Below are 27969 nucleotides of genomic sequence, written 5' to 3'. Positions count from 1 at the left end.
ACCTTGGGCCTCAAGCCTGTGACCATGGAGTCATGTCTATGATCCCACGCAGGAGTCATCACTTTAAACAAGAGTGTTTTTTATTTGTACAAAGCACTAATTTTCTCAACATTCTTCACTCATTTATCAACAAGTTTTTCACTGTATTAACTTAACAAATTAACAGTGTCAAACTACACTTCACTACCTGTCAACTGCCTTAGAGACAACCAAAAAAGTGCTTGGAGCACTAAATAAAAAGGGGGGGGGGAGAAGCCCAAGAAAGGTCAGCAGAGGTACTTTAGAAACAGTGAAAGGGGATGGTTGGGGAAGGGGGAATTAAATTCCTGAGCACCATCCAATTTGCCTCAAGCTTCAGAGGTTTACCAAATCATTTTTAAAAGACGAGGTTAAGAAATCAGAGGAACGGGTACTTCAGAATGTTAAGCAGGTTACCCAAGTTCCTGGACTGGCAGAGCGAGAAAAGGAGGGAGAAAGTGGGGCTGGGGAGCAAGCAGAGCAGAGGCAGGAAGCGAGAAGCACAGAAGGAGAAAGTTGAGCCTAGAAGAAATAAACTTTGGAACTTATCATGAACTGGAAGAATGAAAAGCCAGAGTCAGCGTCTTGGAAGAGAAAGCCTGGAATTTTATACCATCCAGGTGACAATCGATTCTAAAGCTGTACAGTGGCAGGCAGTGAGGTGCATTTAAGACTAAACCATGTGTGCCGGTGCTTAACTAATTCTACTCTACACTGAGGATTTAAAAGCATATGTGCCCACAGTACAGCCACCGTAACAGGTTAATTGCTTATAGGCAATAATCAAGCCAAGCAAGTCAGTAGAAACTAAGTGAAGCTAATGTTACTGTCAAGTGAAGAGGCCACAAATTTCATTGCTCTGTCACAGCCTTTTAGTGGTTTCCTAAAACTAAGCCATTCGGACCACTTGTAAAAAGCTAGTATTGCCAAATACTGCATAAAAAGGCTGACTATGATCCAAGCCCCAATTTTATTCCTGAGCCTTCACTGCCTCCTGTGATCTGGAATACAGCAGGTGGCATGGAAGTTACTATTTTTGGTGGGGGTGGAAGGGAACTGGAATCAAAAGCTGCCTGATCACATATCTAAGCAAATGAGATCCAACTGTCTCATTATCCGTTCAGAATCCCTCTTGCCAAAAAGCCATAACCCTCAGACTGATTGAGCAAAACAGGATTCTGCTACTCAGATGCTCTGAGTTTGGGAAGCACTGGTTTTTGATATTTCCAGCCAGTTTTCATTTCGATCGTCTCAGGTTCTTCTGCTTAAGACTGCTCTGCCCAGCAGGAAAAGGCTTCGCATAAACGTATACCATCTTTCAGGGTGGTACACCCCTTGCAAGGGGCCGGTCTCCTCCCCCTTTTCAGTTGTCCACTTCCTCCTCTTCATTCTGTTCTTCTTCTTCCAGCCTTTCCTCGTCTTCATCATTGTCCTCATCTCTACTCTTGTCCTGCTCTTCTGAATCTGTTTTTCTGTCTCTGTCCTTCTTCTTCTGCTCTGAAGCTTCCTTCTTGCCTTTCTGCTCCCTCCTGTATGCTGTAAGGAGAAGGAGGGGGTCAGAAGGCAGGGCTGCACTGCGCGGGGCTGCAGCAGCTCGCTTCTTTCTCGGTGTCACTGAGAAAGCCGAGGCACGGAAGGAAAAATGACCTGGCCAGCATCACAAAACCCATCTCCGGTGGTGCTAACGGGACTGTTTCTCTCTCTCTCTCTCTCTCTCCTCTCTCTTTCTTCTCTAAAATGAATAAATAAAAATCCAAAAAAAGAGAAAGGGAAACATCGGTTTACTGTTTCACTTATTTATACATTCAATGGTGGTTTCCTGGATGTGCCTTGACTGGGGCCCAAACCTGCAACCTGGTGTATGAGGATGACACTCTAACCAACTGAGCCACCCAGCCAGGGCCAGCTCCTACAGTTTCTAATTGAAGCCATTTCAGTTGGCATTTATCCTCTAATTGTTGTTGATTTCACATAATAGAGAAATATTTCTCTGTACTCATTATCAGAAGCAGGAAAACTAAAGGGTGACCAGACATGTTTCAATAAAAAAAAAAATCATTATACTCAGTGGGAGTGAGGGCAATGTCTATGTGCATAATATGAAAATAACACAACTTAAAAAGCCATTGTTAAGCTATGGTAAGTTTCTGACTGGAACAGGTATTTGAAGAACAATTTCATAAACTAAAAAACAATTTTTTTGGCCCTGGCCGGTTGGCTCAGTGGTAGAGCGTCAGCCTGGCGTGCAGGAGTCCAGGTTTCGATTCCCGGCCAGGGCACACAGGAGAAGTGCCCATCTGCTTCTCCACCCCTCCCCCTATCCTTCCTCTCTGTCTCTCTCTTCCCCTCCCACAGCCAAGGCTGGTGGGCAGGTGACACAAGATGAACATCTACTTGGCTGAGAAAATAAAGGGGTCATTACCTTCTAGAGCTTCCTTTAACGGGGCAACGAACCGCTGGAACTCCATCTCCTCCATGGCCGAGAGCACATCACTGGCATTCAGCGTCTTGCGTTTCCCTTTCATCGCGAAGTTGTTGGCACTGAAACAAGAAAAGATTCGGGGCCGTCAGGAAAGCAGCATCCCGAGGTGGAATGGGGAAGCCCCTGTCTTAGGTACGTGAATTATTGGGACAAGGTAAACTACCCGTCTTCCCTATACAAAAGGGCTAAAGCAAGGTTGCTCTGTTGCTTTACTTGCGTCAGAACTTGCAAGAACTAGATCAGGGCTACGAGCCTCCAGGAGTTGAGACCCAGTCACCGGGGCCTGTGGGCTCCAAGCCCACACTCACTAGACCTCCCTGGGGCCAGTCCCGGCTGGGTTCTGGCTCGCTCTGCCCGCCTCACCAGGACGTGGCGTACAGCACGAAGACGCTGGCGGCGCGGGAGATGGCGCTCCGGGCCTCCTTGGAGATGTTGACACCGTCCGGGAGCTGTGAGAAGAGCGGGCGGTGAGCCAAGCTGCCGCCGGCCCAGGTCCCGCTTCCCTCACGGCCCGCTCGTCCGCCCCTGGCCCTTCCGTCAGCCTAGCTGCTCACCGCCTCCTTGATGATCCTGGTGATAACGGCATTGGGCAGGTTGAGGTCCTCGGGCCTCTCCGCCATCGCAGCCACCAGGGCCGGACCTCGGCCTCGGGCCTCCTCTTCACACAACTACAGCGTCCGGACTTCCCGCGTCGCCACGGTCTGACCCAACAGGCTTCCGTCCCACCCCGCGTTGCCCACTGTGTCCCATACTGCCTCGCGCGCTACAACCTCCTTCTCCCGGCAGCCCCGCCTCTGCTTCAGGTTGCCGGTGCAGCCGAACGTCCCCTGCCGCTATGGTTTCGGTACGCTGGGGGTTCCGTCCGGCCCCACCGACACCCGTTGTCCCTTCCCAAGCTCGTTTGTCTGCTTTACGCCACCACCACATCTGGAGCTCTCTCACCAAATGAAGTTGGGCTCACTAGGGCTTCCGTTCCTTCCCCATAGTGCTGTGCGCTGCTGCCTAGCGACGGCGCAGCCTGGCGCGTTATTGGAGGGGGGACGACGCGGCGAGGACTGAGACGGTGGGCGGGGTTCCTTTGGACGGAGGCGGGGCCTGGCGGGAGGGGCCGTAGGCCTCCACACCGCCCCGCTGGGAGCCCGGGTTTTTCCAGTGGGCGTCGGCTTCTGAACCATGTGCGGTCGGCTTTGATTCCAAGGAACCGCGGCCCTCCGAAGCCTGATTCTCCCACTTCCCTTTTCCAGAACGAAGCGGGGAACCTTTTTTTTCTACTCTGATAACCATCCTTAATATTTACATTCCTCCCAATTTGGTAATAATGGTATTAAAAATACCTGTTACCTAGAATTTTCAAACGCAGATTACTCTGTGCGAGCACAGCACTGATGCTGGCAGCATAGAAATGGGCATGACTAGAGACGTCGAGGCTCAATTCGGGATGGTCAGATAAAGAAAGGGCGACAAACCGGTTGTAAGACTAATGCAACATCACATTGTCATTGAAAAACCCTGTTAAAATTTTTTGTTGTTGTATTTTTCCAAAGCTGGGAACAGGAAGGCAGTCAGACAGACTCCCGCATGTGCCCGACCGGGATCCACTCGGCATGCCCACCATGGGGCGATGCTCTGCCCATCTGGGGCGTTGCTCTGTTGCAACCAGAGCCATTCTAGCGCCTGAGGCAGAGGCCACAGAGCCACCCTCAGCGCCCGGGCCAACTTTGCTCCAATGGAGCCTCGGCTGTGGGAGGGGAAGAGAGAGACAGAGAGGAAGGAGAGGGGGAGGGGTGGAGAAGCAGATGGGCGCTTCTCCTGTGTGCCCTGGCCGGGAATCGAAACCTGGACTCCTGCACGCCAGGCTGACGCTCTACCACTGAGCCAACCGGCCAGGGCCAAAAAAATTGTTTTTTAGTTTATGAAATTGTTCTTCAAATACCTGTTCCAGTCAGAAACTTACCATAGCTTAACAATGGCTTTTTAAGTTGTGTTATTTTCATATTATGCACATAGACATTGCCCTCACTCCCACTGAGTATAATGATTTTTTTTTTTCTTGAAACATGTCTGGTCACCCTTTAGTTTTCCTGCTTCTGATAATGAGTACAGAGAAATATTTCTCTATTATGTGAAATCAACAACAATTAGAGGATAAATGCCAACTGAAATGGCTTCAATTAGAAACTGTAGGAGCTGGCCCTGGCTGGGTGGCTCAGTTGGTTAGAGTGTCATCCTCATACACCAGGTTGCAGGTTTGGGCCCCAGTCAAGGCACATCCAGGAAACCACCATTGAATGTATAAATAAGTGAAACAGTAAACCGATGTTTCCCTTTCTCTTTTTTTGGATTTTTATTTATTCATTTTAGAGAAGAAAGAGAGAGGAGAGAGAGAGAGAGAGAGAGAGAGAGAGAGAGAAGGGAAGAGCAGGAAGCATTAACTCCCTCCCCTATTTGCGTTGACTAGGCAAGCTGGGGATTTTGAATGGGTGACCTCAGGGTTCCAGGTCGATGCTCTATCCATTGCACCACCACAGGTCAGGCTTCTCTTTCTCTAAAATAGAAACTATAGGGTCTGGTGGGAAAACTCTGCACTTGGATAGAACAGGCCTGATTTAAAGCTGTCTAGAGAAGCTCGGCTTCAGTCATTTGCTGTCCTACTGGACTTGGGCCCCTGTAGTGTCAGATATTGTGATCTCTAAAAAGAGCCAGAAATCTATGGACTATTTCCATTTAAAAATAATGGTTTAAAGTACAGGCTAAAAAGAACAAGTCATAGGCGAGGTGCAATCCTAGGCCAATATTTTGCTATCTTTGGTCTAAATTAAAAGTCCTTTTTAGAAGGGGACTTTTTTTTTTTTTTGTATTTTTCTGAAGTTAGAAGTGGGGAGGCAGTCAGACTCCTGCATGCGCTGGACCAGGATCCACCTGGCATGCCCACGAGGGGGTGATGCTCTGCCCATCTGGGCCATTGCTGCATTGCAACTGGAGCCATTCTATCTCCTGAGGCAGAGACCATGGAGCCATCCTCAGCACCCAGGCCAACTTTGCTCCAATGGAGCCTTGGCTGCGAGAAAGGAAGAGAGAGATAGAGGGGAAAAAAAGAGGAAGGGTAGAGAAGCAGATGAGCGCTTCACCTGTGTGCCCTGACCAGGAGTCGAACCCAGGACTTTCACGGGCTGGTCCAATGCTCTACCACTGAGCCAACCGGCCAGGGCAGGACTTTTTTTTTTATTATGATTTTTCATGCTTATAACAGGTTCCTTCACATATTTATTTGGTAGTCAATAAATGTGTTGAATGAAATAAAGTAGAAATGGACACTGTCCTAATTACAAACTTAGTATGGATCAGGTAGTAGTGATTGTATAAAACATTTCTAGAGAGATTCTAGAGAGAGAAAGATGATAGTATTTATTGAGCACCTATTATATTACCACATGTAAAAGTAGATTCTCTCACATAATGCATCTACAACCCTTAGGGATTTCCCCTCCCCTAATTTATGTGAGGAAACAGGCTAAGAGAGGTTAAGTCACTTGCCCAAGACCATAGAGACAGTAAATTGCCAGCGGCCTCTGACACAATTGCAAGTCTATTGATTTGCTGTTTGAGCAAACCCATTAATTTCTGGTGCATATATTGCCTCCCTGTATGGAAATTGGAGCATATTGAAAAATGAAACATGTCGTCCAAAGTTTTATGTTTTTTGTTTTTTTACAGGGACAGAGAGGTGATAGATAGGGACAGACAGACAGAAACAGAGAAAGATGAGAAGCATCAATCATCAGTTTTTTGTTGTGTCACCTTAGTTGTTCATTGATTGCTTTCTCATATGTGCCTTGACTGCAGGCCTTCAGCAGACCGCGTAACCACGTGACCTTGGGTCCAAGCTGCTGAGCTTTGCTCAAACCAGATGAGCCCGCACTCAAGCTGGCAACCTCGGGGTCTTGAACCTGGGTCTTCCTCATCCCAGTCCAACACTCTATCCACTGTGCCACCACCTGGTCAGGCTCTTCCAAAGTTTTGAACTATTTAAAGCACTTCTGTAAATAGATTAGTTATACTTTGAAAACTTTTTGGAGATGGTGGTATCTTTTTCCTAATGATTAATAAAGGGGAAAAGGAAAGGATGCAGATATTTCTTCTGAACTATATGCCAGACCTTTTAATACCCATTAGCTAATTATTTATATAATGACCCTGTGAAATAGGCTTATGCTCATTTAAAAAAAAACAAAACTTTTTAGTTGCTCACTGAACGAGGGGGCAGCTGTCCAGAAGAACGTCTTTGCCCGCAGTGCGTGCACTCCCGCAACCACGTCTAAGGGACCTGCAGTTGGCATTGGTCTTGGCACCACCTACTCTTGCGTGGGTGTTTTCCAGCACAGAAAAGTGGAAATAATAGCCAATGACCAAGGAAACCGAACCACCCCAAGTTGTGTAGCCTTTACTGACACCGAATGATTGATTGATGATGCTGCAAAAAATCAAGTTGCAATGAATCCTACCAACACGGTTTTTGATGCCAAACTCTTCATTGGACGTAGATTTGATGATGCTGTTGTCCAATCTGATATGAAGCACTGGCCCTTCATGGTGGTGAATGATGCTGGCAGACCCAAGGTCCAAGTAGAATACAAGGGAGAGACAAAAGTTTCTATCCAGAAGAGGTGTCATCGATGGTGTTGACAAAGATGAAGGAAATTGCAGAGGCCTACCTTGGAAAGACTGTAACCAATGCTGTCGTCACAGTACCCGCTTACTTCAATGACTCTCAGCGTCAGGCTACCAAAGATGCTGGAACCATTGCTGGTCTCAATGTACTTAAATCATCAATGAGCCAACTGCTGCTGCTATTGCTTACGGCTTAGACAAAAAGGTGGGAGCTGAAAGGAACATGCTGATCTTTGACTTAGGAGGTGGCACTTTCGATGTGTCAATTCTCACAATTGAAGATGGAATCTTTGAGGTCAAATCTACAGCTAGGGATACCCACTTAGGTGGAGAAGACTTTGACAACCGAATGGTCAACCATTTTATTGCAGAGCTCAAGCGCAAGCATAAGAAGGACATCAGCGAGAACAAGAGGGCTGTCCGCCGCCTTCGTATTGCCTGCGAACGTGCTAAGCGCACTCTCTCTTCCAGCACCAGGCCAGTATTGAGATTGATTCGCTCTATGAAGGAATCGACTTCTATACCTCTATCACCCATGCTCGATTTGAAGAATTAAATGCCGACCTTTTCCGTGGCACCTTGGATCCTGTAGAGAAAGCACTTCGAGATGCCAAGCTTGACAAGTCCCAAATCCATGATATTGTCCTGGTGGGTGGCTCTACCCATATCCCCAAGATTCAGAAACTCCTGCAGGACTTCTTCAATGGAAAAGAATTGAATAAGAGCATCGACCCTGATGAGGCTGTTGCTTATGGTGCAGCTCTCCAAGCAGCCATCCTCTCTGGAGACAAATCTGAAAATGTTCAAGATTTGCTGCTGTTGGATGTCACTCCTCTTTCCCTTGGCATTGAGACTGCTGGTGGAGTCATGACTGTCCTCATCAAGCGCAATACTACCATTCCTACCAAGCAGACACAGACCTTCACTACCTACTCTGACCACCAGCCTGGTGTGCTCATTCAGGTTTACGAAGGTGAACGTGCCATGACCAAAGATAACAACCTGCTTAGCAAGTTTGAACTCATGCCTCCTGCACCTCGTGGCGTTCCTCAGATTCAGGTCACTTTTGATATCGATGCCAATGGCATCCTCAAGTCTCTGCTGTGGATAAGAGTACAGGGAAAGAGAACAAGATTACCATCACTGATGACAAAGGCTGTCTGAGCAAGGAAGACATTGAGCGGATGGGCCAGGAGGCCGAGAAGTACAAAGCTGAAGATGAGAAGCAGAGGGACAAGGTGTCTTCCAAGAATTCACTTGAATCATATGCATTCAACATGAAAGCAACTGTTGAAGGTGAAAAACTTCAAGGCAAGATCAATGACAATGACAAACAGAAGATTCTTGACAAGTGCAATGAAATAATCAACTGGCTTGATAAGAACCAGACTGCAGAAAAGGAAGAATCTGAACATCAGCAGAAAGAGTTGGAAAAAGTCTGCAACCCGATCATTACCAAGCGGTAGCAGAGTGCAGGAGGCATGCCAGGAGGAAGGCCTGGGGGCTTCCCTGGTGGCGGAGCCCCTCCACCTGGTGGTGCCTCCTCCAGGCCCACCATTGAAGAGGTTGATTAAGCCAACCTTGAGCATAGATTATTGTTCCACATAAAATATTTAAGGACCCAAATTTGTAGCAAATTCTATGGCAGATTAAAAAAATTGAACTGCTGTATAGTTAAATAACTGGGCATTCTCAATACTTGAATACGGACTGTGTGCACAGGGAAAGGAAATAATGCACTTTATAAGCACTGTTATTGTAAAGTGGAAAATGCGATGTCTTAAATAAAACTATTTAAAATTGGCACCATAAGAAAAACCAAAAAACTTTTTAGTCTTTTTTTTTTTTCTTTTAGGTGATAGGAGGGGAGATAGTGAGGCAGGCTCCCCCATGCACCTGGGATCCACCCAGCAAACTCATTTGGGGCCAATACTCAAGTACTGAGTTATTTTTAGAGCCTGGGGCTGTCCCGCTCTAATGGAGCTATTCTCAGTGCCTGGATCAGTCAAGCCACTGACTGTAGGAGGGGAAGAGGGAAGGAAGACGGGGGGGGGGGGAGAAGCAGATGGTTGCTTCTCCTGTGTGCCCTGACCGGGAATCAAACCCAGGACATCTATACGCTAGCTGAGGCTCTGTCCACTGAGCCAGGGCCGACTCATGCTCATTTTGCCAATGAAGAGGTTGAAACTCAGATTAACTAATCTTTATCTTTTTAATTTTTAATTTATTTATTTTTTATGACAATGAGAGAGACAGAGAGAAGGACAGATAGGGACAGACAGGCAGGAAGGGAAAGAGATGAGAAGCATCAATTCTTCGTTGCGGTTCCTTAGTTGTTCATTGATTGCTTTCCCATATGTGCCCTGATCAGGGGGCTACAGCAGAGTGAGTGACTCCTAGCTCAACTCAGTGACCATAGGCTCAAGCCAGCAACCTTTGGGCTCAAGCCAACAACCATGGGATCATGTCTATGATCCCGCGCTCAAGCTGGTGAGTCAGTGCTCAAGCCAGATGAGCCCACATTCTAGCCAGTGACCTCAAGAGTTTCGAACCTGAGTCCTCTGCATCCCAGTCCGACACTCTATCTACTGCACCACTGCCTGTCAAGCTAAGCAATCTTTTAATGATGAATTAAGAGATCTTTTCTGTTTTCTTTTCATTTTTTTCTTTTGAGAGAGAGAGAGAGGCAGAGAGACAGGAATAGAGAGAGAGAGAGAGATTGGAGAGAGAGAAATGAGGAGCATCAACTCGTAGTTGCATCACCTTAGTTGTTCAATGATGGCTTCTCATACGTTCCTTGACCGCGGGTGGGGTGCTCAAGCTGAGCCAGTGACTCCTTGCTCAGGCTAGTGACCTTTGGGTTCAAGCCAACGACTTTGGGATCATGATGATCCTGTGCTCAATCTGGTGACCCTGTGCTCAAGCTGGTGAGCCTGCACTCAAGCTAGATGAGCCCACTCTCAAGCCTTGGAATTTTGGACCTGGGACCTAGGTCAACGCTCTATCCACTGTGCCACCACTGGTCAGGTTAGGAGAACTTCTGAAGTCAGTCTGCTCCCAAACTCTTGCCACTTTATTTCACACTGAGATGTTTTCATACTTGCTTGTTACCCGATTCTTAATTATCCTATGACCACCATTTACCTACAAGGGTTCAATAGAAATATTTTATGCTTTGAGTCCAAATTAAGATCTGGCTGATATTTAATATACCCTAATTATGTGGTTGTTTCTCCAGAGGGCTAAAAAGCTGCAAGGTTGGCTTTTGTCCTAACCATTTATAACCATGGGCTTGCCGGATGAGAGCCAGTGGGATGAAACCACCTGCAAGTCGGCTGTGTGTCAGCATCCACAATGCTGGGCGACTATCCGCCGGATTGAGAGGGGGCACCCTCGAATCCTGGGCTCACCATGCAAAACTCTGGATGTTAACGGTGAATTAACCGACTCATTTCTTTCCTTACAAGATATTTCAATTATTTCTGTTTGGCTCCCTTTTGACATATTATGTGTTTTCTTCTGGTCTGCTTTCTTAGAGAAACCCCCAGTGCTCACTGTTGTAAATATCTCTGCTTCCTGCTTCCTGGCCAAGAGACGTCCTCAGCATCCTTTACCCGGATTCACCTTGACTAAGCCTCACTCTTTATTGTCTTGGGGTGCAAAGTTTGACTCCAAATTTCCAGGCAGGTAAATTACCATGGAATCTTCCTTTAAGAACCTGCTATCTCAAAATTCTGGGTTGACTTCCTTTACCTTTGTAGAAGACCTTGAGAAATGTGGGTTCGAAATAAAACGCCAATTTAGCTAAGGAGGTGGTAAATAGGTGGTGGGAAACTAAAAAGAAAGCATCCTTATTCGTGCCCTAAGAGTTGGTTAAGATGGTGGGGGTATATTAGTTTGCGAGGGTACGTATATACAGAGTACCGCAGACTGGATGGCTTAAACAACAGAAAGTTCTCTTCTCAACCTCCTGAGGCTAGAAGTTCAAGATCAACGTGTTGGCAGAGCTACTTTCTCCTGAGTGCTCTCTCCTTGGCTGGGAGGCGGCCATGGTCTCCCTCTGTCACAACATGATCTTTCCTCTGTGTGTCAGTGTCCTAATCTCTTCTTATAAGCATACCAGTCAGATTGGATGAGGCCTCACCTATATGACCTTGTTTTACCTTCGTTACCTCTTTAACGACCTTATCTCTAAAAACAGTCAAAATCGGAGGTACTGGAGGTTAGGATATCAACAGATGAATTTTGAGGGGCACAGTTCAGCCCGTATCAGGGAATATCTCATTAGCTTCTGTGAGTCTTCAGAAGACTGCCCACACGTGCTGGCTGTCTTATTTTTAGGTATGAAACTATAAGGTCCTGAAGGAAGAAGCAATGGCTTTTCCCTTTGAATATCCTACAAAGTTGAGCTCCTCAATTAGTGCTTGCTGATATATGAAGCTAAGGGAAAGGTATCTGTGGAAAGCTTAGACTTTTAAACTTTGAAGACCCTGTTGCCTGGAGTCAAAAGCATTAATGGTGGCCTTTGTAGTGGCTTCTAGTCTCCTGTTCAATTTCAGCAGCCCTCGATGACTTTTCTTAGGCCAGAGATAGTACAGAAAAGGATAGGGCTACTTTCAGGTTCTATTGTACTCAAACCCTGGGAGAACAGCGGCTTTTCCCAGTCAGGGCCTCTGAAGGCAAAGACCATGACATCATTGTTTAGTCACTCATTGGGTTCACAGATAAATCATAGTGGGGTCTACTTTCCTGGGCACTGGGCATACACTGTGAATAAGATAGTCTTTTCCTCCAGGAGCTTTCAGTCTAGTTGGGGGGGGGGGGCAAGAACCGTTTGTTGTGATGGGTGTGGTATGAAGAGAGCCATCTAGGTGTGTGGAAATTCAGGGGAAGGATTCCTAACCCAGGGCTCGGCTTTCTGTATAGGTGGCACCTGCGCTTAGACCTGAAATTAGAGCAGTTTAGTGAAGTGGGGGTTGCAGGTGGGAGGGAGACAGGAAGAGAGTTCTAGACTACATAAATAGCACATGCAAAATCCAGAAGGCAAGAGGAAGTTCTTTAAGTGTTCGGAAAAAAGTTCAGTGTTTAGAACATAGAGCAGGAATGGGAGAGTGATCAGGGTTGAGAGTGGGGAGCGGGAGTAGCAAGCAGGGCCTTCATCATGTAGAACTCTGTAAGTCAGGCTAAGGAGTTGGGTCTGTAGCTTACATGTCTTTTCAATAGTTATTCATTTATACAGTTAACATATTTAAAGAAATAAAGTAGCAAGTGATACAAAAATGTAAGAGGACAGTATTTCTCTTTTAATTAAGTGAGAGCAGGAGAGGCAGGGAGACAGACTCCCACATGCGCCCCAAATGGGATCCACCTGGCAAGCCCCTTATGGGGTGATGCTCTGCCCATCTGAGAAGTCACTCCAACTGAGTTATTTTTAGCGCCTGAGGTGGAGGCTGCAGAGCCATCCTCAGTGCATGAGGCCATCTTGCTGGAATCAGTTGAGCCATGGCTGCAGGGGGTAGTGAGGGGGGAGGAGAGAGAGAGAGAGAGAGAGAGAGAGAGAAAGAGAGGACAGGGTGGAGAAGCAGATGGTTGCTTCTCCTGTGTGCCCTGACTGGGAATCAGTATTGTGATTTTATTGTCATGGCTTTAAACATTTTTCAAAAAATTTAATGATTTTTAGAGAGAGAGGGAAGAAGAGAGAGAGAAAGAGAAATATCAATTTTTTGTTCCACTTATTTATGCATTCATTGGTTGATTCTTTTATATGCCCTGACTGGGTATTGAACCCACACCTTGGTGTATCGGGATCATACTCTATCCAACTGAGCTACCTGGCCAGGGTCCACTTTAACCATATTTAACTTAGTAGCAGTAAGTACATTTACAATATTGTGCAACCATCACCATTATTTATTTCTAGAACTTTTTCATCATCTCAAACAGGAACTCTGCACTCATTAAACAAGAGCTTCTCGGCCCTGGCCGGTTGGCTCAGTGGTAGAGCATTGGCCTGGTGTGCAGGAGTCCCGGGTTCAATTCCCGGCCAGGGCACACAGGAGAAGCGCCCATCTGCTTCTCCACCCCTCCCCCTCTCCTTCCTCTCTGTCTCTCTCTTCCCTTCCCGCAGCCGAGGCTCCATTGGAGCAAAGTTGGCCCGGGCACTGAGGATGGCTCTGTGGCCTCTGCCTCAGGCGCTAGAATGGCTCTGGTTGCAATAGAGCGACACCCCAGATGGGCAGAGCATCGCCCCCTGGTGGGCGTGCCGGGTGGATCCCGGTGGGGCGCATGCGGGAGTCTGTCTGACTGCCTCCCCATTTCCAACTTCAGAAAAATACAAGAAAAAAAAAAAAGAGCTTCTCATTCCCTCCTTCTTCCAGCTCCTGATACTCTGTTATATTTTGTCTATGCTCTTGCCTATTCTAGGTACCACATATAAATGGAATCATAGAACATTTGTCCTTTTATGTCTGGCTTATTTAATCTAGCCTAATGTTTTCAGGGTTCATCTGTGTTGTAGCATGTATCAGAATTTCATTCCTTTAAAAATATCCCATGTGTGTATATACCACATTTCGTTTATTTAAGTTGTTTTTGGGCACCTACATCTAAGATATTTAAATTATTATTGATGATGATGTAACTTTCTGCAGCTGGAGAGAGAGAGGCATAGGCTATTTATTCAGTTGATACGACAAATGGTTGTAAAGTGTTTGCAATGTGCATTGTCTATTTGGGAACTGTTCTGGGAAAAACAAAACTTAAGGAGATGGTGAGATCCTACATTCATTCGGTAAGTATCCAGTCCGAGGTTTTCTATAACTAAGTAGAAGGCTTTTCCTCATAGCACTATTTTATCATCCCAAGAAGACTTTTCTGTCTCTGTCTCATGTTCAGAAACTTTCATTTTTTTAGGCCTCGGAAGGATTTACCTGAAAAAGATTTTCCGAATAGATCTTCCAAAGAAAGCCACAGATTAAAAAAGGTATTTCTTCTGCATCTTCTCTTTACTAATGGAAATAAAATATTTGCTTTTATTTAGCATTGTTTCTTAGGATGACTACAGTCTGAATAATGATGATGATCATAATGGTGATGATAACTATCTAACATTGTTCCTTACAATAATGCTAGGATGTGTGCTAACGGCTTCCCCTGCTATGCCATTACCAGAGATCCCAGACACAAGTGGGCTTGATCTGTGGCAGTTTGGCATAAGTCAGAATTTTGTCTCTACCCTGTATAGAACATGTTCAGCTACTAAGTAAATGCTATTATCTCATATTACAGGGAAATTAGAATGCTGGGATGGCAGACCTGAATTGGGCCTTAAGGTCATCTACTCTGTTGACTTTGAAATGTTTTTAGCTATGACCTACAGCAGGGGTCTCAAACTCAACTCAGCATGTGGGCCGCAGAGCAAGATCACAGCCATTTGGCGGGCCGCACTAGGTCTACAAAAGGCAACTGTTACACAACACTTTTCTCACTGCAGTTGAAAACAAAAAAAAATCAGTACAACAAGCACAATCATACATGCAGTTTACTCAGTGTCACAAAACGACCAGAAACTGTAGTTCGCATCACAACTGCTGTTAACTAAGCTAATATCTAGTTAGGATGCTAGAGAAATGAAAAATACAAGTAGGCCCCTAGGCTTACTTAATTTTATCCAAAATATTTTGAACTTCGTGGATTAGTCTGTGGGCTGCACAAAATTGTTCGGTGGGCCGCATGCGGCCCGTGGGCCTCGAGTTTGAGACCCCTGACCTACAGTAAGAAATACTTTTTCTTTCTTTTTTTTTTTTTTAGTGAGAGAGGAAGTGGGGTGATAGACAGGGACAGACAGAAAGGGAGAGAGATGAGAAGCATCAACGCATAGTTGTGACATCTTAGTTGCTCATTGATTGTTTTCTCATATGTGTCTTGACTGGGTGGACGGGGTGGGGGGGGGCGGAGCTCCAGCCAGGCCAGTGACCCTTTGCTCAAGCCAACGGCCTTTGGGCTCAAGCCATCGACCGTTGGATCCTGTCTGTGATCCCATGCTCAAGCTGGCAACCTTGGGGTTTCAAACCTGGGTCCTCAGTGTCCCAGGTATAACAAACATGTCATAGAACAATCCTTACCCTAACTAAGGGTGATGTATTCTGATACTTTCTGTCCTGCTCTATTTTATTCTATTTCATTTTTAAACAGTGTAGACTTCAATTCACTCAATCTGATTCAATCATCTATGAGTAAGTTGCAATTACAGTTTGAAGAACATTGCTATGGTCTATCTCATATATTTTTCAGTTGAGGAAACTGAGGTCCAAATAAGAAGTGATTTGCTAAAGCACATAGCTATTTAGCAGAAGAACTAAATTCGAGTTTAGGAAGAAAACCTTTTCTACTTTTCTACAGTAAGATTTGTTGCTCTTCGAGGTCCTATGGATGCCTTTTATTTTTTTCATGAGATATTTCTTCACTTTTCAGTGTCATGTGGAGAGTGTGAGGAACTAAGAAAGGGTAGATGGTTTGAATGGATGAACAAAGAAAGCACTTACCTCTTTGACCACTTTGGAACAAGAGGGTTAGATTAAATTAGTTTAAAATTAATTATTTGAATAGGTAATCCATGTACATGGTTCTACATTCAAAAGGCATAAAAGGATTTACAGTGCAAAGGAATCTCCCCTGTTCTCCCAAGCCAATCATTTTCTTTTCATGGGGACACCTTATTTTTAACCACCACCACCCCTTTCCTACTAGGGATATGGACAAGATGATTTGTAAGGTTTCCTTGAGCACCAGTGTTTTAGTATATTAAATAGCTCAACATGAAAAGAGTTAAGACTTTAACTTTCATGCAGATGCCTATATTTGTGGACAGGCTATAAAAGTAGTTGCTTCTGTCTCTATCAATTCCCTCCCTGCTCCGAAATTGTACTGTACTATCTCTAGAGGATCTCAGTCTTTGGAATGGAGTAGCCAGAATGGGTAGTGTTCCCTTAGGTAGGCCGCAAGGTAGTCCCATATAGGATGAGGTTTGGAATTGCCAAATGCCCCCCTAATGTCGCAGTGAGGCAGGGGAGACTTTTCACTTACAAATGCTCACTCTTCTAGTACCTATACTGATACCTGGTTTCTTAGGGAAATATTATAAGGATGTTTGGGTGAGGGAGACTGCCTTTCTATTACCTGTGAGCCATTGTATCTTTTGGTTAGCTTTATAATTTAGTCCTTGGTCTGGTACTGAGTGCTATCAGGAGCTGTTACCTTCAAACCGTACATAGGCTTTCTTTTTTTCTCTTAGCTTCCAGTGCTAAATTTGAATGAGACACCACTTCCTTGCCCACAAGATGTTAGAAATATGGTTGTAGTCTGGATTCCCAAAGAACAAGAGACGCAAGTGGGGTGAGTATCATGTCTAGAACTTATGGGTCTTCAACTCCCAGGTTTTACAGAGCCCTGCTGTCCTCTGCAGGCCTCCTTTCTGCGGTCTCCTTGTTAGCCACCTCACTGCCAGCAGCAGGAGGCCAAGCAGAGACGGGTATAATCTCATGCATCTGCCTCTTGCTACACTGGAATTCTGTTTTAATGCATTTGAGATTCATGTTCTAGGACTTCTCTACATCAAATTCTATGTGGCAGTAAATAGCCTACAAGATAGGGCTCATGCCTGACCTGTGGTGGCGCAGTGGATAAAGTGTCAACCTGGAAACACTGAGGTTGCCGGTTCAAAACCCTGGCTTGCCTGATCAAGGCTCATATGGGAGTTGATGCTTCCTGCTCCTTCTCTCTCTCTCTCCCCCTTCCTCTCTAAAAAAAAAAAAAAAAAAAAAAAAGATAGGGCTCAATGTATTTGTGAGGTCTGATTAAGAAACAAATGCTTTCTATTAGTTTTTCATATTAGTCATCAGCAACTAGTGAACAAGTTTTTGGTGAAGTACATGAATTTTGGGTCTCAACCCCAAGGCCTAGTGCAGTGGCACGAAACGCACAGCATAAGCAACTTGTGTAGAAAGCAGAACATGACAAAGATCACTTGGCAAAGGCCTAAAGGCTTGCTAATATTGACAGCCTTAGGAAGAAAGTGGTTTTTATTTTTTGACTGCTAAGGTTTTCAGATATTTGTTAAGTAAGTATTTAGAAATGATGAGACTTAAGAATTTCTTTTAATTTCATTTTCTTTTAAAAAAATGATACTATATAAAAATGATACATATATAAAAATGCTTTTTTATATATGTATACTTGTGTGTGTGTGTGTATTATAAACAAACAAATAAAAAAACCCCAATGGTTATTTTCTTTCATGTAAAAGAAGCCCAGATGCAGGTGGGCCAGGGCCTGCATGCTGTAGTATGTCAGGCCCATGAGGTAGTCAGAGGCCAGAGCTCCTAGCTTTCTAGGTCATCATCCTTTTTTTTTTTTTTCCTAAAGTGTCGTGTGTGTGTGTGTGTGTGTGTGTGTGTGTGTTTAAGAGAAAGACATGAGAAGCATCAGCTCGTGGTTGTGTCACTTTAATTTTTGTTTTAATTTTATTTATTAATTTTAGAAAGGAGAGAGAGAGGAGAGAGAGAGAGACAGAGAGAGAGAAGGGGGGGAGGAGCAGGAAGCATCAACTCCCATATGTGCCTTGACTAGGCGAGCACAGGGTTTTGAACCGGCAACCTCAGCATTTCCAGGTCGACGCTTTATCCACTGCGCCACCACAGGTCAGGCTGGGTCATCCATCATCCTTAGTCATGGCTTCCATCTTCTAAGGTGCTTCACCAGGGTTTTGTTTGTTTGTTTGTTTTTTGTTTGTTTGTTTTTTGTTTGTGTGTGTGTGTGTGTATGTGTGTGTGTGTGAGAGAGAGGGGGGGGGAAGGGAGAGAGAGGAGAAGCATCAACTAGTAGTTATGGCACTTCAATTGTTCATTGACTGCTTTCTCATCCGTGCCTTGATCAGAGGGGCTCCAGCTGAGCCAGTGACCCCTTGCTCAAGCCAGTGACCTTGGGCTCAAGCCAGCAACCTTGGGCTTAAGCCAGCGACCTTTGGGCTCAATCCAGTGACCATGGGGTCATGTTGATATCCATGCTCAACCTGGTGAGCCTGTGCTCAAGCCAGATGAGTCTGCACTCAAGCTGGTGACCTCGGGTTTTTTTGTTTTGTTTTGTTTTGTTTTTTCTTTTTCATTTTTCCAAAGCTGGAAATGGGGAGGCAGTCAGACAGACTCCCGCATGCGCCCGACTGGGATCCATCCGGCATGCCCACCAGGGGGCGATGCTCTGCCCATCTGAGGTGTCGCTCTGTTGCAACCAGAGCCATTCTAGCACCTGAGGCAGAGGCCACAGTGCTATCCCCAGCGCCCGGGCCAACTTTGCTCCAATGGAGCCTTGGCTGCGGGAGGGAAAGAGAGAGACAGAGAGGAAGGAGAGGGGGAGGGGTGGAGAAGCAGATGGGCACTTCCCCTGTGTGCTCTGGCTGGGAATCGAACCCGGGACTCCTGCACGCCAGGCCGACGCTCTACTGCTGAGCCAATCGGTCAGGGCCGACCTCGGGGTTTTGAACCTGGGACCTCAGCAACCTAGGTTGATGCTCTATCCCCTGTGCCACTACTCGTCAGGCCACAGGGATTTTTAAGATCTAAGTGAGTGCTAGGGTTCCAGCCATCATATCCATGTTCCAAGCAAAAAGGAGGAGGAAGATAACAGAGGGAAAATACTTAAGTATCTCCTCATGCTAAGCAGTGAGAATTCTGGTCCCTGTCCTTCTGTAGTCTTACAGTGGTGGGGATTTAGACATTACAAACATCACTGCACCTAAGTGTATAACTGCTGATTTGGACTAGTGCTATAAAAGTAAATAACTGGATTGTGTGACAGACTAGGGGGGTACCTCGTTGAGATGTGAAGGTAAGGGTCCTTTTTTTAGCAGCCTTGGGGCAGCAGGTCCTGGGCTCCCAGCTGTCCATGTCTGAGTACAGCATAGAGGATAGAAATCTTCTAGTCCTCATTCACGAGTATCCTTGGTGCTTTTGTTTAAGATGTCTGGAACTGAGTTGTGGTATTCTTATTTCCAGTCCAGCTAAGAAGTCTAGCATTTCCAGCCAGGATGGGAAGAAGAAAAGAGAGGCATCTACAGTGGTAAGTTTGATGTTTTGGCCAAAGCTTTCTGATGTTTCTCAGTAGAAGTTATTTTTGTTTTCCTTTCAGATATCTTCCCCCTTCTGTTCTCTCTTTATTTTATTTTATTTTATTTTATTTTACTGTATTTTATTTATTCATTTTAGAGAGGAGAGAGAGAGAAAAAAAGAGAGACAGAAAGGGGGTGGGGAAGAGGGAAGCCTCAACTCGTTGCTTCCCGTATGTGCCTTGACCCAGCAAGCCCGGAGCTTCGAACTGGGGATCTCAGCATTTCAGGTCGATACTTTATCTATTGTGCCACTACAGATCAGGCCCTGTTCTCTCTTTAAATGAACAAAATTTTCAAAAAAAAAACCCCTCTTAAGAAATAATTACTGCCTGACCAGGTGGTGACCAGATAGAGCATCGGACTGGGATGCAGAGGACCCAGGTTCGAGACCCCGAGGTCGCCAGCTTGAGCGCGGGCTCATCTGGTTTGAGCAAGGGCCTACCAGCTTGAACGCAGGGTTGCTGGCTCCACCAAGGGGTTACTCAGTCTGCTGAAGGCCTGCAGTCAAGGCACATATGAGAAAGCAATCAATGAACAACTAAGGTGTTGCAACACGCAATGAAAAACTAATGATTGATGCTTCTCATCTCTCTTTGTTTCTGTCTGTCTGTCCCTGTCTATCCCTCTCTCTGACTCACTCTGTCTCTGTAAAAAAAAAATAAATAAATAAATAAAATTTAAAAAAATTATATAAAAAAAGAAAGAAATAATTACTAAATCATTTTGTACTGAGAGACTTTTTCCCTGTCTCCTCCCTGTGGGAAGGTGAAGGGCACCTTGAAGAGATGTTAGGAGGAACTGTTGGGTATTGAGGAGGAATTTTTAGTCAATTAAAAATGAATACCCAGTGTGGTGGAAACAGAATTTCAATGGAGTAGGGATTATTTTGAACCTGGGATGCTTCTTCTAATTCTACCATTTATTGGGTAAACGTAGCTTTAAAAGGGTCGCAGAGCTGGAAGGTTGCTACATCCATGAAAATAGCGTTTTGGTCCATTTTGTTCATTGCTGAATCCCAGCTCTAGTTCTGTGCCTGTCACAAAGTTTGTCAATAAATATTTGTTAAATGAATAAATGAATATAACCTTTTTTGGGGAAAAACAAACAAAACAGCTAATCCTCATATGGTCGGAATTCAACAATAGAGCTGGGAGCCAGAGGGCAGAAGGGGGCAGTCCTCACAGTGCGGACCGGAGCGGGCTGCTGCTGGCCTCAGTCTGGGAACAAGGGTTTCCTGTGCGGCAATGTCGGGAGGCTGCACAGTGGGTGGGAGAAGCGGCATTGAGGAGGGCTTCAAGGAGTTCTCTCCACTGTTTCTTTAACAGAAATGCAAGCCATCTCTGCTTCCCTCTGGAAAGCAGGACTCAGAGTCACAGCTGAGCGCTCCAAGGCTGACTGCGCCTCCGCCCTCCCCAGCAGATCTGTCTGAACAACCAAGTTCAGAGTTCCTCCCTTTCTGGGACCAGTCTGACACAGTGCCTCAGTATCTACTGAATGCGTGAGTAGCACGCCGGCCTGTGGGAGAGCTAGGGCGCCTGCTTTCCTTTGAGGCTGAGAAGGGTCTTCCTGAGCAGGGAGGGGAGAAAACCATCACCCTATTTGTTCACTGAGTTCTCCGACTTCCCAATATGCAGTGGTGACAGCAATCACCATTTATCAAGTACTTAGCATCTGCCCGGCCCTGTGCTGAGTAAGTCCTTTACATATTTTCTCTCATTTAAACCTCTACTAGGAGGTAGGCCAATTACGCTCCTCATTTTCTAGATAAGCCATGGCTAAGTGGGAGGCAGAATGGATATGTGGTTGGAGTGAGGCAACCTTTACATTTTACATGAAAACTTACGGGCTTTGCAAATTTTGGTACTTTATTTAGTTTCTTTAAGCTTCATTTTCCTCATCTGCAAAATGGGACAATACTACTGGTCCTCAGGGCGTTGAAAGGATTCACTGGTATAAAGCACGTGAGCCTGACAGATAGTGAACACCTACTCCACCCGGCTATAATGAGCATGGCTGTTAGCGAATGAGTACCCGTTGGTTCAGGCCTCATAGGCCCCAAGTGGACACTTCTTCAGATATGGAGCCCTTCTCATATTTCTCCTCAGCCACACTCTCCAAGAAGAGCTGCTGCTCATTGTCTGGCTGTCTCTGTCCCCTTCAGTCTTTTGTCAGATGAAGGGAAAACCATGCCTTGTCCGGAGGTGAAGACACAATTGTCCATAAAGAAAAAGAAACCTCCTCTGGAAAAGAGCTGCCCTGACAGCGCCATTTCTGCTCAGATGGGTCTCTCCATCCACCGCCTCACCCTGCAGGTGGGTGCGAGGGTGTCTCAGAGCACGGTGTCTGCGTGCAAATCCAACTCATCTATCTTCGAGGCTGGAGCAGTTGACCCACCCCCCAGAGAAGGGCTAGGCTGTGTGTAGGTGAAAGCAAACGTGTGGGGAGGTGTCTGAGAAGAGCATCTCTCTGTTTCTTCTGCACGTCGTCCCCCATGCCTCTCCCCTCTCCAGAGCTCCTGGTACGGTGGGTACAGTGGTGCCCGCACAGGGCTCTCAGACCTGTGTGCTGACTAGACGGGTAAGTACATGGGGGATCCAGCTGGGAAGGGGAGAGGCCTGCCGGAGAGCTGTCCTTTCTTTCCCCCAGAGACCGGCTCTGAGACATCCTGAACGTTTGAGGAAACTGTATTATCACCTGAGGATGGAAGGTAGGGTTCCCGGTGCAGCCAGCTCGCCAGGTGCCCTTCTCCCTCAGTCCACAGCCCTCATACTGGATCCTGGTCCAAATTCAGTGTCGTTTGTGGCCACATATAGGGTCACGTGTAGAACTCAGGAAACGGCAATTTCAGGAAGCAGCCACCACCGCCACCACCACCACCCTTGCCCCAGCCAGGTCCTGACCAGAGGGAGAGTGTCACCACTGTGCAGCGGGGCACAGCTGGCAGCCCAGGGGGAGGGTGGCAGCTATCAGGGAGAAGAGGATCGAGCTGGTTCTCTGGTCACAGATCAGAAGCAGCAGCAGCAGCAATGGCAGCAACAGAAGAAGTTGAAAACACCTACTAAGAAACAGGTAAGCAGCAGTGAGGGGACACTGGGACTTGCTGGGCACAGCCCGGAACGGGAAGGGCTGTGTAGGAGGTGGGACTCTCCTTGTTCTCTGCCTGGTTGTCAGTATGAAATTCCTATTTGGTTGTAGATATTAACTTCCTTCTTTAGACTCTTTGAAAGTGTTGTTCACTTCCAAAAGTCCTAACTCAGTTCTTCCTCCTGTGGCTTTCAGGAGGCTAAGAGGAAATCCAAGAGTGGTCCGGGAAGCCAGAGCACGTGGCATAAACGTCGAGGTCCCAGCGTTTGTGACCCGTGGTCTGGTAAGGACAATATGGGTTAAGGCTGATGGAATCCCAGGATAGACTGGAGGGCAGAAAAAGCTGAACATGTTTGTCATTTGGGGACCTGCCTTGTCAGGCACTCAGACTTCTCCTTGGAATGTGTTGGCTTGCCTATCATCCTTCCATCATATATTTACTAAGCAAGCACATGGGCCACATGTCTGCTTCTCACGGGGTTTGAGAGAGGACCAGGAGCGGGAGTCAGAGTCATCTTCCCTCAGGCCCTACCTTAGAAAAGGCAGGTGGTCTGAGGTTGACGAGCAAGCCCTGAAGAGAAGACCCTGGAGGGGACATTGGCCGAAGAGGCAGGGAAGATCTGGGGCCCCTCACTAAAGCCCCAGGAGAGTTCTATGGCCCTCCACTGCCTCGGCCCCAAGTTAGTTTCTGCAGCCTCAGGTTGAGATCAACGCATTATCTAGCCCCATCTAGGAGGCAGGTTATCTTTTCCCTCTGAGTTCATGCTGGAGATAAGAACGGGTATCTTGTCTTTTTTGGAGTTCTTACCATGTCTGAGCTGAAGGACATACTTATCCCTGTCCCTCTGACATTTCTCAGCTCGAGTGCAGACTGGGAGGGAAGGAGGGAGAAGGAATCCTCCTAAACCTTCTGCCCTGCTTAGACTGGATGTTGCTGACTGTAATGTGGAAATAAGCGTTTAATGATCAGAATTTACTCTCCAATCCTGGGGCACTGGAGGGCTTGGGTAAGGTGTTTCCTGGGAAGGAAGCTGCTCTCTTGGAAGCTGAGCTCTCTTATACCAGTGCTGTCCTCTGACTGAAGATATAACAAGACTCTTCACTCTCACACGGGAGGTAGAGAGACCATGGCTGTGGCCAGGGCAGGAGGTGACTTGTCCAAGCTTAGCCCCCCATCCAGAGTGACCCACACTTCCCTGAATTCCACTCTGATGCTCCCAATGGGAGCAGTTTTGCCTGAGTGACTGGGGTGCCCTTTGAACCATGTGCTTAGAGCAGTGGTCTGTCCTCACTGAGTTGAGAAAGGCCTTATGGAAGAGCTGATTTTTGCATTGGATCTTGGGTACATGTGAGAACTTTCTGACATGGAAGACAGTTCCTGGACGTGGGGCTAGCCTGTGCAAAGGCGTCTCGGAGCAGCGTGGTGCTCAGGGAACCCTGAGCTGTCCACGTGGCTGTGGGGTTGGATATTTAAGGGAAAGGTGGGTAGCGGCTTGTATAGCCTGCTAAGGTGTTTGACCTTTAGCCTCCAGGTCAATGATGCTCCACCGTGACTGCACACGAAACCAACTGAGGAGCTTTTAGAGCCCTAACTCCTGCCTGCACCTGAGACTTGCTAAATCAGTATTTCTGGTGTTGGCGCCCAGTCCTCAGTGTGTTTTAGAATTCTCCAGGGTTTCAGTGTGCAGCCAGTGTGGGAACCGGTGCTGGGAGGGAGGCAACAGAATTGTTGAACAAGGGAGTTCCTTGACTGGCTTTACCTTATAACATAATACTTCTGGTAGCAGCTTGGAAGACGTTCATTTAGATAAAGGGAAACTGAGAATGGAAAGAATAATTTAGTTTCAGGACTAGTTTGGGATAAAGCTGATGTAGAAAAATTCTGGAACTAGAGCTTTTTAAAATTTTTTTTAATTTTTAAATTATTTTATTATTTTAAATTTATTTATTCATTTTAGAAAGGAGAGAGAGAGTGAGAGAGAGAGAGAGAGAGAGAAGGGAGGAGGAGCAGGAAGCATCAACTCCCATATGTGCCTTGACCAGACAAGTGCAGGGTTTTGAACCAGTGACCTCAGCGTTCCAGGTCGATGCTTTATCCACTGCGCCACCACAGGTCAGGTGGAACTAGAGCTTTTTAGGGGGACAAGTTTCATTTTCAGAAGCCAATATGGGTACATTAGCTATGGTGCAAGAAGGTCAGAGGAGTGGCCACTAACTGGGAAGGTAGAGTTAGAGCTTCTTTTGCTGCTGTGCTGTGAAGGTAGCTGCCCCTTAGGTTTCTTGGAGGAATCCTGGGTCTTTCAACACACACTTTACCTTAATCTCTAATTCTGTAATAGATGTGGGCACAGTCCCAGGTGACCAGCGTCACAAATAGAATTCAGAAAACCTGACTTCCTTTTAGCTGCCTCTAAGGTCCTGTCTTGTCCTGGATAGGGAGTCACTTGTATACTAGGCAGTGGTCCCCAACCCCTGGGCCGTGGACCGGTACCAGTCCGTGGGCCATTTGGTACCGGTCCACAGAGAAAGAATAAATAACTTACATTATTTCCGTTTTATTTATATTTAAGTCTGAATGATGTTTTATTTTTAAAAATTGACCAGATTCCCTCTGTTACATCCGTCTAGGACTCACTCTTGACGCTTGTCTCGGTCACATGATACATTTATCTGTCCCACCCTAAAGGCCGGTCCGTGAAAATATTTTCTGACATTAAACTGGTCCTTGGCCCAAAAAAGGTTGGGGACCACTGGACTAGGGGGTTAACTAGAAGCCCAACAGTAGGATATGAAATACAAATAAGAGAACTGAGTTACTTTGTGACCACTAGGTAGCAGAACTCCCCCAGGTCGGAGAAGTAACAAAAAGGGGCAGCAGCCGGGGAAGAAAGAAGGCTGCACCTGGAAACAGGTGAGAGTGAGTGAGGGCCCCGCTGCTAGGGCCCTGCTTCAGTGGTCTGTTACTGCCTAGCAAACCACCCCGAAGCTGAGACCATAGGGCACTGTTATTTCTCCTGGTTCTGTGTGTTGACTGGATGGTTTGTCTATCTGGCTTGATGTCACTCATGCAGCCACATTCGGCTGGAGGCTGGGCTGGGGCTGTTGGCCAGATTGCCGTGGTTCTCTTCTGTGAGTTCTCTACCTGTGGCTAGTTTGGGCTTCTTGACAGAATAGTCATCTCGTGCAGGCACTTTCTTAAGGGGTGGGCCTGGAACTGGAACAGTGGCACTTCTGCCATGTTTTACTGGTCCAAAAATCACCAGTCTGGCCCAGATTCGAGAGGAGAGGAAATGGACTCCCTCTCTTTGAAGGAACAGTATGTGCGTACAGGAATGGGAGGAATCCTTGGCGGCCGCTTTTGGAGGCAGTCTGCCCTCAGTGACAGCTGGGGATGGGGAAGAGTGGGTTCTGGCTGCATCTGGTCAGCCTGGAGGGCAAAGGATGTGTGATACCAGCTTCTCTCTTCAGTGTTAGGAGATGGGCTTAGATGTTAATTTCTCCAAGAAAAGCATCTTTTAGAAAAATCCTTTGTTTCCTAAAGTTTCAAGTGCCCTTACACTTACTCCAATGGATTTCAGGATTCCACAAAAGGACCACAGAGGGACCTCGCTGAGGACCACTTGGATCCCATCCCCAGGAAGCTGAGTAAGTTACTAGGTTGAGGGACCTGAGGACGGGGCTGAGGACAGGAAAGCTAAACCTGTGATGACCGGGATGGTTCACGTCCCTGGGTGACTCAGACCTCATCCCCTCAGAGGGTCCTAAGGATACCCCAGGCCTTCCTTTTCTGTTCTCCTGTTGTCACAGTTAGTTGGGAGAAGAATATAAGCACAATTAATGGCTGAATCTTCTTTTAGATGCTAAATTATCCAAGACAGAACCCGCTAATGAGGATGAGATTGTGTCGGAAGCCCAAGAGAGGACCCCAGAGGACCTTTCAGCCAGCACGTCTAGAGCAAGTTGGAGCCCTGAGCTTAAACCACGGAGGATTCCTCAGTTCGCTGATTATGAGGACAAGGAGGACCAACTCTCTGAGACGCAGAGAGAAGAGTCTCTGGAGGCCAAGGCAGAAAGCTCCGCTGGGCAGCCTGTTCCACAGCGGGGTGCTTAGAGCTCTGAGGGCAGCCACCGTGGACAGAGGGCTAAAGGGAAAGGGGCTTCTCCTCGCAGGAGCCTCCAGCAGGGCCTGAGCATAGGGGTTCTGTTTTCTTCATGTGCCTCTACTTGCCTCTAAAATAAATGAGGGGAGGAGAGCCCCACCCCTTTGAAACTCACATTGTTTCTCTTCCATTAGGGTCAGAATAATTTGGTGATTGAACATAGCTGCTGCTTAATCAAAAGACTCATTCTCTCTTTCTGGGAGGAGGGGAGAGATATTTCTTGGCACCCTTTTCTGGATCACTTTTATCTCCTCTCTGAAGCGCTGAAAGGTTTCTAGTTGTAGGAAGATGAATTTGACCCTAGGGAGCACCTCCTGTGTTCCCAGCTTTTCCTCTCATCCTCTGGAAACGCTTTCTTTTGAGGATGGTATCCAGACAATAATACTGGTTGCGTTCTGTGTAACATTCCTGCTTACGTGGGACAGGCCCCGTATTAGCCAGAAAGAGTCTGAAAGCATTGTCCCCGATGTATTGCTCCCATTTCTAAGGTAGGAAAAGTTTCCCTGATGCTCATGAGGACTCAGAATCTCAGAGTCTCAGGATTGCTTGAACTTGAGATTTGGGAAGATTTTTGTTTGTTTGGTTTTGTCCTTATGCTTTTTAATATAGAAAACAATTCAAAATTCCGTAAAAGTAAAGAGAATACTGTAATGAAATTCTCATGTACCCAATGAAAGCTGTGGGCCCTATGCCCCATGAGCCGGGGCAAGGGCAGTGGGCCTTAGTATTCTCAGCAGCTCTGCACTCAGGGACGAGCCTCCTTCCCACAAGTGGGGGCTGGTGGGAGACGAGAGTCCCCGCCTATTAGCTGTACGTGCAGGAACTTAGCGTCAGCAACAGGTAGCTGGTGTCAAGATGAGAAGTGATGTCATCTGCCCCTTCTGAGGACACAGCCCTCCGGCTGGGAGTCGGGGCTGAGGGAGCACTGTGGGGAGCACTCTGTTGGCTGCAACAGCCTGGAGTAGGGATTCTGTCTCACTGAAGCTGAGAGAGGGAGCGTGCATACCATAGATGCTTGCAGTTCTTACTAAGCTTTTGTAGAATTTCTTGAACAAATATTTCTTCATTTGTTGGATGCGCTTTGGCTTATTTCTAGAGACTTAAAATTTTTTTTTTTTTTAATTTATTGAGCCTGACCAGGTCGCAGTGGATGGAGTGTCCGACTGGGACGTGGAAGACCCAGGTTCCAAACCCTGAGGTCACCAGAGCAGGAGTCACTTGCTCTGCTGTAACCTCCCGGTCAAGGCACATATGAGAGAGCAATCAATGAACAACTAAGGTGCCACAACGAAGAATTGGTACTTCTTAATCTCTCTCCCTTCCTGTCTGTCTGACCCTATCTGTCCTCTGTCTGTCTCTGTCACACACACACACACACACACACACACACACACACA

The 27969-nt window shown here is 46.6% G+C and overlaps 2 protein-coding genes and 1 pseudogene across 3 annotated transcripts; 2 read left to right on the top strand and 1 right to left on the bottom strand.

The window, feature by feature from the left end:
* Positions 1 to 62: 62 nt before the first annotated feature.
* On the bottom strand, positions 63 to 3480 carry POLE3 (DNA polymerase epsilon 3, accessory subunit). 2 transcript variants are annotated; one of them, XM_066367374.1, is made up of 4 exons: positions 3055 to 3480; positions 2879 to 2949; positions 2441 to 2559; positions 63 to 1554 (listed from the first exon to the last, which is right to left on the bottom strand). In XM_066367374.1, the coding sequence occupies exons 1-4, from the start codon at positions 3118 to 3120 to the stop codon at positions 1382 to 1384; spliced, it is 429 nt and encodes a 142-aa protein (XP_066223471.1). In that variant the 5' UTR covers positions 3121 to 3480; the 3' UTR covers positions 63 to 1381. The 2 variants fall into 2 exon arrangements, with proteins under 2 accessions (XP_066223471.1, XP_066223470.1); XM_066367373.1 differs by having other exon boundaries at positions 2864 to 2949; positions 3055 to 3472.
* Positions 3481 to 6762: 3282 nt separating this feature from the next.
* LOC136394345 (heat shock cognate 71 kDa protein-like) lies at positions 6763 to 8971 on the top strand (annotated as a pseudogene).
* Positions 8972 to 10416: 1445 nt separating this feature from the next.
* On the top strand, positions 10417 to 26529 carry C2H9orf43 (chromosome 2 C9orf43 homolog). Its single transcript, XM_066365609.1, has 13 exons — positions 10417 to 10602; positions 10705 to 10855; positions 14081 to 14150; positions 16461 to 16561; positions 19216 to 19279; positions 20654 to 20826; positions 21490 to 21640; positions 21975 to 22035; positions 22333 to 22397; positions 22608 to 22695; positions 25244 to 25323; positions 25991 to 26057; positions 26270 to 26529. The coding sequence occupies exons 1-13, from the start codon at positions 10455 to 10457 to the stop codon at positions 26521 to 26523; spliced, it is 1473 nt and encodes a 490-aa protein (XP_066221706.1). The 5' UTR covers positions 10417 to 10454; the 3' UTR covers positions 26524 to 26529.
* The last annotated feature ends 1440 nt before the right edge of the window (positions 26530 to 27969 follow it).

Source organism: Saccopteryx leptura, chromosome 2 (genome assembly GCF_036850995.1).
Source record: "Saccopteryx leptura isolate mSacLep1 chromosome 2, mSacLep1_pri_phased_curated, whole genome shotgun sequence".
Taxonomy (NCBI): Eukaryota; Metazoa; Chordata; class Mammalia; order Chiroptera; family Emballonuridae; genus Saccopteryx; species Saccopteryx leptura.
This window is presented reverse-complemented; position numbering and strand designations above follow the sequence as displayed.